At 43.4% G+C, this 10,350-nt stretch overlaps 2 protein-coding genes across 4 annotated transcripts; one reads left to right on the top strand and one right to left on the bottom strand.

Annotated features, from left to right (window-relative positions):
* LOC100283558 (uncharacterized) lies at positions 1-7,078 on the top strand. 3 transcript variants are annotated; one of them, XM_035967513.1, is made up of 7 exons: positions 1-262; positions 1,496-3,351; positions 4,096-4,129; positions 4,230-4,399; positions 4,474-4,525; positions 6,336-6,403; positions 6,491-7,078. In XM_035967513.1, the coding sequence occupies exons 2-7, from the start codon at positions 3,317-3,319 to the stop codon at positions 6,558-6,560; spliced, it is 429 nt and encodes a 142-aa protein (XP_035823406.1). In that variant the 5' UTR covers positions 1-262; positions 1,496-3,316; the 3' UTR covers positions 6,561-7,078. The 3 variants fall into 3 exon arrangements, with proteins under 3 accessions (XP_035823406.1, XP_035823408.1, NP_001149930.2); XM_035967515.1 differs by having other exon boundaries at positions 9-262; positions 1,493-3,351; NM_001156458.2 differs by lacking the exon at positions 1-262 and having other exon boundaries at positions 3,179-3,351.
* On the bottom strand, positions 7,041-8,607 carry LOC100272863 (uncharacterized). Its single transcript, NM_001147316.1, has 6 exons — positions 8,342-8,607; positions 8,133-8,217; positions 7,821-8,013; positions 7,624-7,736; positions 7,431-7,538; positions 7,041-7,338 (listed from the first exon to the last, which is right to left on the bottom strand). Exons 1-6 carry the CDS (start codon positions 8,524-8,526, stop codon positions 7,219-7,221), a joined length of 804 nt encoding a protein of 267 aa, NP_001140788.1. The 5' UTR covers positions 8,527-8,607; the 3' UTR covers positions 7,041-7,218.
* Positions 8,608-10,350: the final 1,743 nt, after the last annotated feature.

The raw sequence follows: 10,350 nt of genomic DNA, 5'->3' as shown, positions 1-10,350 counted from the left end.
CGTCACCTCGAATAGCCAGAAACTATCGCCAGCAAAGGGAGAACGCCGAGGTGAGAGAGATAATGCGGTGGTGGTGCTCATGGTCGGATGAATGGGGGTGTCGAGCTATGCGCGGTTGACGTCCTCATCGGAGCAAACCCCTTCACCGTTGGTTGCCTTGTACCGTGGCCTGGGAAGTCGGTGACTGCTCATCATGGTAGGAGGCCCCGACCGACCGTGCAACCGTGTGCCGACGCTGTGGCTGTGCGCCAATGAAATCACGGTATGAATCCTCGTAGCTGTTTTGCCTCAGTCCATAGGTTGCTTAGCGTGGGTAGGACTGCTGTCTGGATGTGAGGTTGCGTGTCGGTCTGCGCCGACCATGGCGCCGCCGCGAAGCCTGCTGCGCGCCACCGCATTGGATCGACGGGGGAGGAAGAATCGTAGGAGCCGTCCGATCGGTTTTGGGCGATCTGGATTAGATGTGGTGTACCCATTCGATAGGTTAAATCCGAGCCGTTGATTAGATATCAGATCAACTAGATCTGATCGCACCCTAATAAATCTAGATCATAGATCTTTGATCCAACGGCTTGAGTTGCGTACCGGTTCACAGTTATGAATATCTAATCTGATCCGTAGGTAGTCGATCCAACGGCCTAGATATCGCGATACCCCTTCGGCCGCCTATTTTGCATAAGAGCCCCCGGATTTTCCTAAAAACAACCCGCGGTCCAGTACTGGATTCACTGAGTCTGCGTAAACTTTATGCTTTAGCCCCTGAACTCTCTGCAATTCTTGCATGTAGTCCAGAATCATAGGAAATTCAGAAATTCAATTAGAAAATGATTTCTAGTGTTAAAATAATTCCAGAATCTTATTTAATTCATAGAAAATCCATCTCAAGTCCGAATTGACCCATTCCAATTTCTATAATTTTATTATATTATTGTTTATCATCTAATGTCTCTGTTTTGACATGAAAACAATAATAAAATTGATCTCCCAAATAATTTCATATCAAACACATAAAACCTTCAGAAATTCATAACTCACAATCTGTAACTCCGATTTGATCCGTTCAAGTTGCGTTAGTCTCGTATGAATATTTACTATGCAATAACAACATTTATTATACCATGTTTTATTCTTTTATATTAGATCTGTATTTAACTTATGTTGCTTAGTCTTGTTAATCTCCCTATCATTAGAATATACTAGAATATACTAGAATATAATCTATGGTCCATTTATAACTTAGATCAAAGTGAGTTAATTATTTATAAGATATTCTCTCATATGATTTATACTAATCAATTTATAATATAGTTGAATATTTTAATCACATATATCTTCTATAAAAGCATAACTTCTTAATCGTAACTCCGATCTTCGTAGTTCTCGATCCCGCGATCTCGTAGCTACGCGTAGATTATTATTATGTAGTATGTTCTTATGTTTGGTGTGATGTTAATTTTGTCTATACCATGTCTGTTTGTATTGCTACGACTAGCAGTGAGGTCGTGAGTCATCTGAGGATCATCCTGGTAACTGGAATCTCAAGTCCCAGGCAAGTTGTGCCCTTGATCACTTCTTTTACCCACTCATGTTCTGATTAATCATAATGATCTGCATAGGTTAATTTTGATGGGACCTAGTAGGTTACCCTAGTTTGTCTATCTTTATACCTTGTTTACCACTAAACTTTTTGGGTAGTACTTGCTAGTGCTTTATGTGGTTTTGGGTATGAAGATACATTATTCATGATCACACTTTTATTATCTGTTTATTATTACTATTCATGATAAGATCATTATGTTAATTGGAACATGGAGCGACCACCCGGGAAAACAGTGCTACCACAAGGGTTTATGGACGCCCTTGGCTGATTAATTAGGAAAGCTAGTGGAGGACTACCTTACCCGAAAGGGGCAAGGGCAGTAGGGGAGTGGTCAGTGTAGGGAGGTCCTTGGTTGATTTTGCTGCGATGGCGGTCAGGCAAGAACCCTGCATTGGAGCTTCCTATAAACTGTAGTGGGTTTTCTAAAGCTAGTGGAACTTTGTAAAGGCCTCGTAGTGTTACCCTGCCTCGCCTCCTCGGTAGAGGTGTATGGGAAGTCGCGATCCCTTGGCAGATGGGTAACATGACTTGTGGGTAAAGATGCGCAACCTCTGCAGAGTGTAAAACTGGTATATTAGCCGTGCTCACGGTCATGAGCAGCTCGGACCCTCACATGATTAATTTATGGAACTTAAATTCAATTTGTCATATGCATTGCATCGCAGGTGATGTTGTTACTTCTGTTCTACTATTTAATCGGGTTGGTATTTACTTATACTTAGTAATTGCTAATAAAATTTTGACCAACTTTAAAAGCAATGCTCAGCTCTAACTATCCTCTTTGGTAAGCCTTACACTTCACGTGAGCTCCCATCTTTGGCGAGTTCATGCATATTATTCCCCACAACTTGTTGAGCGATGAACGTATGTGAGCTCACTCTTGCTGTCTCACACCCTCCACAGGTCAAGAACAGGTACCGCAGGATGAGGCGCATGAAGGATGCTGTGATGTGTTCGTGAGAGATCTAGGTCGTCGTCTCCCAGTCAACTTTGGGTTGCTGGACCGTTGTCTCCTTATAATGTAATTATTTATTTATTTATTTTGTACAGAACTCCTATTATATAATAAAGATGTGACATTCGATCCTGTGCCATGATTCATCATATGTGTGAGACTTGGTCCTAGCACACCTGGTGATTATGTTCGCGCCCGGGCTTTGGACCCCTAAAACCCGGGTGTGACAACATATATTTTGTATATTATAATAATGTTTGTTGTTCTGTATCTATGTCTCATACAAGTTTTTTAATCTCGTGGCAATGGATGGATCTAGTAATACCAATAAAAACCTTTTTTGTATGGTTTATATGAAATTATACTGCGTTTGAGGCCTAGATTTTAGAATTGGAATAGGTAAAGTCGAATTCTAGCGTTTGGATGCTCACGAAATTCGGAACTAAAATGTATCCCAATTTCCCTGGTATTCAACTACACTTGCACCCCTCCCCTTCAATACCGAGCCCCCCACCTCGGTTTTGCTCAGAATTCAACTACACCCGCATCCAAACAATAACATTGGTATTGTAGATCAATTTCATTTCTCCTTAAATTTGGTATTTCTAGACCAATTCAATTTCACCACTTGTAACGGGAAAAAGGCACTTCCCCGTGACCCCGTTTCCTCCAGTTTCCTACCTTCCTCTCGTCCCAGCAGCCGCAAGCCAAAACCCTAGCAAGCAAACCACCGGAGCAGCGGCGCTCGCGCGGGCGGAGCCATGGCGGACGACGATTACAACGAAATCGACATGGGGTTCGACTCTCCCTCATCCTTCCCCCCTCTCTGGTGCCTGTGTCGCCTGGCCATGCAATGGTTATAGGAGCATCATTAGGTTTTATTTGTAGATATGTAGGCATAATCTCCGTCAACCCCCGCTCAGCCTCGACGGAGCGAACCTCTCTTGGTTTATGTGTAGCAATTGGGTCGATTGGGATTGATTTCTCGTTGCTCGTGAGAGTGGGGGGCGGGGGTGGGGAGGAGCGGGTTTAGGGTTGAAAGCTGGGCGGTCTTGTTGGAATTCATTCATATCAGTTTTCGTCAATAAAAGCTGCCTTTGTTGCTAGTTGATTGGCTGAGTTTATCCTTGAGTTACCGTAGCCGTTTCTCTCTGTGGTTTGGGTATCGCACAGCTCCCCTCCAGTGAAAGGTGATACATGTTATCTATTTCCGAAATTTAAGGGTGCCACTATTCTATATTTGTGTCACTTCGAACTGTGACAGCAATGCAAGGTAAGTTGGTTGGTTAGAACGTAGAGGTGATAAATTACTGGCTCAAATTCATTTCAGGTTGCTTTAATCACTTCGATTGGTGTTATATGTAGGTATTTAAATTAGACAAACTAAGGGATATTCATTAATATTGGTAGACATAAAAACAGTGAACACAATTTCTATGTGGTTCTTCTGATCACTCAAATGTCTATTTTTATGTATACACTAAGTTTCACATGGTTGTATCATTGGATTTATGATCTTACTGTTCCTTTTGTTATACAGCTATGAGGATGAGCCTCCAGAACCTGAGATTGAGGTGCAGACACATTACTATTGTTTTATACTTTTATTCAACTTTTATGCTTCATAGGAAGAGTTTATATGACCAATACAATCAATGTACTTCTGTTGAACAGGAAGGGGCCGAAGAAGAGCTTGAGAACAACGAAGATGCCCCTGATGATGTCATAGGTGGAGAGGGTGAAGATAAGGAACAGGAAAAGACCAAGCGTGAGCGCAAAACAACAAAATATATGACGAAGTATGAACGTGCGCGCATTCTTGGTACACGAGCCTTGCAGATAAGGTTAATAGTTAATACTAGTGTTGAGCATGTAAAAGCTATCTTGCAACCTAATACTAATCTTTAGTCTTTTGCAGCATGAATGCTCCAGTCATGGTTGAGCTTGAGGGAGAAACTGACCCTCTTGAGGTAAAGTTATATTTTTTGTTTTCTGTATATTTTAAATTGGAACTCTTCAGATTAACATTAGCGTTTTTCTTATTCTTCATTCTAACGAAAAATAGCCTTTTCAGAGTGCACCCTTGCTTTCTAAAATGAAGATTGGCTTCTGAATGTCATGTGTGATGATTAGCCATGGCAATTTCTTATTATTAATGTACATTAGAATATTAGATGTACAGGGCAACAGATATTTGTTCCTCACAAAAACATTTAATATTCAATAACATATATATGTTTGAGAATGTCCCATATTGTATAGATGAAGTTAATTATGCTGTATTAATGTACTAATGCATCATAAATCGAATCAGTCAACATAAATGAAACTAACTGAATTTTCCAGTTCTTTTTTCAACTAGAATATTGGGTAGCTTGCATTTCCTTTTATGTTGTTTGTTAGTTTGAGATGAATTGTCCTGTTTGTTATTTTTAGATGTTGTTGTGCCATTTACAAGTAATACCTTTTCTGAATAATGTGGTTATTGTTTTCACCTCTAGTTTAGACAAAAGAAAAAAATGGTTGATCAGTTTGATGGTATGATATAGCCAACCAAGCATACTTTGGATTTGCTGGATGGCTTATAAAAATGTCTACCTTCTTCTGTATCATTCCCAGCGATATCTCATACATATTGGTCCCAACGTACTTACTAATTTCTGAAAAGTTTCACTGCCTCAAGTTTAAACATAGGTAACATTTGCATATTGGGTGTGATTTGTTGCTTGTATCAGACCTTATGCAGCACAGCCCAAACCAGCATAAACATATGCAATGACTTGGTGTTTAGTTATCTTGCACTTGCACAAGCAAGCAGCGTTCGGTTGCTTATATTGTGTTGCATGTACCCATGTAGTTACCTCCATGTTCTCATGTTTCTAGTAGAGTACTAGAGGACTGAGTGATAACTACTGCACTGAAGCTTCAGTTAGCCAGATTGACAAGAAGAATATTAAGGTTGCTAGCTTAGAGAGATAGGTGTAGACTTGGATTTCAGAAGTAGAAAGGATTTGCTTAGAGATAGCAAACAGAGGGGATATATCTCTAGTTGAATAACTTAAGAACTAAAATCAGCGCGTTCTTGTTTGGAGCATTTCTTTCTATAGAAAAATAGATGGATGCCTTCTTGATATGGACTTCTGAACCTCAATACTTCTGAACACGCCTAAATAGATGGTTCTCCTAGTTTGCATGTTTTTCATGCGGGTGATCATTTGCTCAAGGTTTATAGCTTCAAGTTTTCACTTTCCTTCACATGTACAGTGAGCTGTGCTTGCTAATTTAATCCCTACAACAAGCCCTGCCCTGGACTTGATAAATAACTCAATATTTGGAATTAACCTTTATCACAGGTCCCATAAAATAAGAATCAACACTGAGGCCTAATTCATAGTGAGGATTTGGGGCTAATCTTTTCTCTGCTCTACATATAGCGACTTCAACCAATCTTTAAAGATGTGTGATTGTGAGTTTATACCTTAGTCCATCCATCTTATTTATATGCTTTCACTTTTTTAGCCTTCTGTGCCAGAGAATCATAGGTAGTACCATCTATACTGGGGTATTCTTGAAGCATGTTATTGTTGACTTTCTACCTCCATGTGGATTCAACTCATTTGAAGAAAAGGACTTTTATAGCTTTAAGTTAATCAAATAGAAGGCATGATAAACTGTAATGTGAATGAGATTCAACCTCAGTAATTACCTTTCAATGGTTACAATCACTTTAGTTTTTATACAGTGTACTCTAACAATCCATATTTACTTGCACAACTCTAGATTGCGATGAAGGAGCTTAGAGCGCGCAAGATACCCTTCACGATCAGACGGTACCTACCTGATGGAAGGTGAGTATTTTCTAATGAAAAGCCCTCACTTATTTTTATGAACAATTTTACTATATTTTCATTGTTAATTACTTCGTTGATAAACAGTTATGAAGACTGGGGAGTAGACGAGCTCATTGTGGAGGACTCCTGGAAACGCCAGGTTGGTGGAGACTGAAGATGCTGATCTACTTGGCATGGAAAGGATGTGTAGTTACAGGTCTTCGTTGCCTCTGAGTGGATGCTGAACAGTGAATGAACCAAGACGAAACGATGCTATGCTAGATGTTACCTTGACGTCTGTGGTTGCCTTGGAACTCTGGAACCGTGATGGCTGGTGGACGGTGGTTGAGTTATGCTTGTTCGTTTCAGTTTCAGACATGCTGTGCAGATGATTCGTAAACTGACTCGTCTTTCATTCATTTGGAAGGGTTTATCGTATCTTGCTATCTTTTGTAATGAGTTGTATGCTACATCCGGCATGAGACCATGTTGCTGTTGCTTGTTTCATTAAACTCCAACGGTTTCCATAGGAGAGGAGCAAATCCAGATGGGTAGTTCACAGCATAGCTGAGCGGAAAGTATGCAGACCAGAGCATGGCGTATTTGGTGTGTTCCATGCTACTGCTCTGTTTAAGACTGTTTTGTATCAGAGTTTGCAAAGATGGATACCATGTATCCAGATCATCTTGCTCATTGATGCGTTTTTACTGTGGTATTCTGGCTAAATACAGGTATGCTTCATGTATCACATGATGACAAACTTGACAGACATTTGTGTGGATCACGTTTGCTGCTGCTGCCTCCCTCCCTCGGATTGAGATGGAGCTCCTTCATCATTCCTCGGAATCAGACTCGAGGGGGCAGGAGCCGTCGTCGACGGTGGCCAGCGGGTCGAACATGTCGGAGCTGGGGTCCGTGCATCCGCTCACGATGTCCAGCTTGCACCGATCCCCCTGCAAGGGTCAGTTGTGTTGTGAAACTGAAACACGAATGGATGGCATATGAATGACGACTATAGAGCAGAGCAGCGGTGAGAAGAACCCACCCCCTCCTCGAGGTAGCCGTCCATGGCGCAGCTGGTGATGGCGATGTTCTCGTCCGGGTAGATGGCCAGGTCGCAGGCGCCCTCCCTGTTGAGTTCGTCCGCCAGGCCCTGCAACAGACCAGTACTCAGCTCGCTGCACGCCTGCACCACCGGTCAGTGGTCACCATCATCACCCAAGACGGTAGACACTCACCTCGTTGAAGAAGCTCAGCGGCTTGTTCTGCCATGGCTTGGGGACCCTGAACTTGAGCGTGTACGGCCCGTCCCACTCGGCCCCGTTGGTGAAGGAGAAGATCAAGCTTACGGCTGCACGCACGCACCGAGAGAAATCAGCGAGAGGTAACTAGTGAGATGAGATGAAAGAGATGGATGGGCTGTCTGTCTCTCCACCGTGCTGCGGCACGCGTATCCTGATGGTGTAGATGGGCGGGTCGGCTTTGCCCCGCTCCTGCAGCGTCATCTGCCTCGGCTCTCCGCCGCACATGATGGGCTGGTTGAAGCCGCCGTTGAACGCCACGCCGAACACCTCGTTCGGGGCCATCTTCGTCGCCGCCGGGTTGTAGAACAGGGTCAGCCCCTCGCCCTGCCAACCATCCCACGCACGCGCGTATCAGCCAGCGCTAGCTAGCAGAAGCAGGATCCGATCCAATCCGCATCATCCATGGACACGGACTCGACATTTCGACCGACCGACTGACTCACCGGCGAGGGCGGGAGGCCGCTGCTGGTCTTCCAGTAGACCGGCGCCCGCCCGAGCTCGAACTCCGCCCACGTCGGCAGCGACACCCTTTGCAGTTGCAAGTCGGTCGGAGGTCACGCACGCGCGTCCAGCAGCAGCAGCAGCAGCATCGATCAATTAGCTACAAGAGCAGCAGCCAGCTTATTTGTTACACCACTATATATACACTTACCCCTTGTTCTGCAGCTCTACGGCAGCCGGCGCCGCCGCCGTGGCAGCGGCTGCGGCGCGGACGGTCGCGGAGGAGCTCCGCCTGCAGGTGACGACGAGGACGGCTCCAGCACGGGCCGGCTGCCGGTGGATGGCCGCGGCGCCGGTGCCGCTACTCAGGCGGCTGCAGGAGGAGAGCGTGGCCATCGACCCGTTCGTCGTCCTTGGTCGGTTATTGCTTGCAACTTGTTGCGAAATTGGAGTAGCTGAGCTGAACGCGGACGAGCGAGATAGTTCTGGGCGGACGGGCGGTGCGAGTGGGAGCTGGCTGCTGGCGGTGTCTTAGGCCGCCGGCGTATATAAGGATCCAGTGGATGGGTATCTGGACTGGGTGCGGGGTTGGACGTGTGTGGTGGGGAGGTGGCAACGACAGGGAGGCTCTGGAGTCTGGACTGGATGATGCCATGCAACATGCTGCCACTGCCCACTGGTAGTGGTAGGTAAGGTGGGATGTTTGATTTTTTTCCCCACTTTTTGCGGCGGGAACGGGACAAAGCTATGGCTTTCACCCTCACAGGTAAAATATCATCTCCAGCCTCAAGGCTCAAGTGGTCATTGTTCAAAACTCACAACTCGAAAAAAAAAACATATCCTTGCTTTATCTCCCGCCTCTCACTGAATCTTCTCACTTGTTTTTCTACTTGGTGCATCTTTGGTAGTATCGTGGTTTAGATATACTCTCTCTCCATCCTATTAGTTGTCGTTTTGGATAAGATTTGAGGCTTATAAAATTTTAATTACAAATAACTATTTTATGATGTAGTTTTGAAACATAATGTTTATATGCACCGATGTGTCTTAACCAGTAATTTTATAAAAGTATTTTTTTTAAAAAAACATTGATCAAATTTATAATTTAAAGACCGTGTAGCTGTTTTAAACGACAACAACTAATAGTACACCGAGGGGGTAAATGACAGGGAAGTAAACAAACAGGAACGACGTCATCATCAATCCCGATATGGGGAATAAACAAGCGACGAGGCAGACCAGGAACATCAAAATGTCCAATTGATGGAATTTAGGCTCTCTCCAACGGCGCCGTCCGGACGCCATCCTGCTTCCCGGCAGCGTCCAACAACGCCCTCTCGAGGGCCCTCCGTCCTGGGAGAGAGACGCTTTTCCCTCCGTTAATGGAAGAGCTAATCTCCCCCATCTGTTAATTACTGTGTTTTAGTTGTAAAATTAATTAGATTTAAAGCTTTATAATCTAATATAATGTGTATTATAATAGTACAAATATGATAGTATTTTTTAAAATTCTAAAGCCGATGTAGAAAAGTCAAATAAGTCAGTTAAAAAGTAAAGATGAGGTGAATAGGAGGAATGTTTGGGGAGGAGATAAAATAGGGAGAAGAATAATTGAAGGGAAGGTATTTAAATATAAATAAAAGTATGAAATGAGAAATTTGGGAGGGAGAATTGTTGAAATACGAATCGAGAAAAAAAAACAAATATGAATGTTTATCTTTCTTCTACTTCGAAATTGTGCGGGCACCTTTGCGTGCGTCGGAAGGGACTGCTACTGTCCGTCCCTTTTGTGAAAATGGTGATGGGATTTTTTCTATTTTTTTTGAAAGGGGAAATTTTCTACTGTGTTGGTTGTAGGGGGAACAAGAGAAGTCTAATTTGAATTATGCAACTATTGTTCGAATTTCCTTTTACCAAAATATCTTGAAAACCAGGAACCTTTGACCATCCAGCTGTAAAAACCATTCACGTTTCTCTATCTAGCTTTTTTATGAGTGGTTTTACTGGCATGTAAGATAAGTGACAGTGGACCCAAACATCATCATTTCTTTTCTCTTTGTCCTTTATCCCTCCCTCGGTCCCTCCTGTGATCAAGTCCATGTAGTTCGCTCTATCATTCATTCATTGCACTGCGTCCATCCTTAAGTGCTAGGAATACGAAGTCGACAAGAGAAAGAATAGTCTTTTATAAATTCTAATCACCTCGATTAATCTATATGA

The sequence above is a fragment of the Zea mays genome, chromosome 1 (assembly GCF_902167145.1).
Source record: "Zea mays cultivar B73 chromosome 1, Zm-B73-REFERENCE-NAM-5.0, whole genome shotgun sequence".
In the NCBI taxonomy this organism is placed as follows: domain Eukaryota; kingdom Viridiplantae; phylum Streptophyta; class Magnoliopsida; order Poales; family Poaceae; genus Zea; species Zea mays.
The sequence above is the reverse complement of the archived record's forward strand: the minus strand, read 5'-3'. Positions and strand labels throughout refer to the sequence as shown.

Coding starts and splice junctions, on each gene's coding strand:
- LOC100283558 (XM_035967513.1), top strand. CDS start 3,317: ATGGCGGACGACGATTACAACGAAATCGACATGGG. Junction 4,526..6,335: donor GAGAAACTGACCCTCTTGAG/GTAAAGTTATAT, acceptor GCACAACTCTAG/ATTGCGATGAAGGAGCTTAG. Junction 6,404..6,490: donor CGGTACCTACCTGATGGAAG/GTGAGTATTTTC, acceptor GTTGATAAACAG/TTATGAAGACTGGGGAGTAG.
- LOC100272863 (NM_001147316.1), bottom strand. CDS start 8,526: ATGGCCACGCTCTCCTCCTGCAGCCGCCTGAGTAGCGGCACCGGCGCC. Junction 8,218..8,341: donor GTAGAGCTGCAGAACAAGGG/GTAAGTGTATAT, acceptor GCAACTGCAAAG/GGTGTCGCTGCCGACGTGGG. Junction 7,539..7,623: donor CGCTGAGCTTCTTCAACGAG/GTGAGTGTCTAC, acceptor GGTCTGTTGCAG/GGCCTGGCGGACGAACTCAA.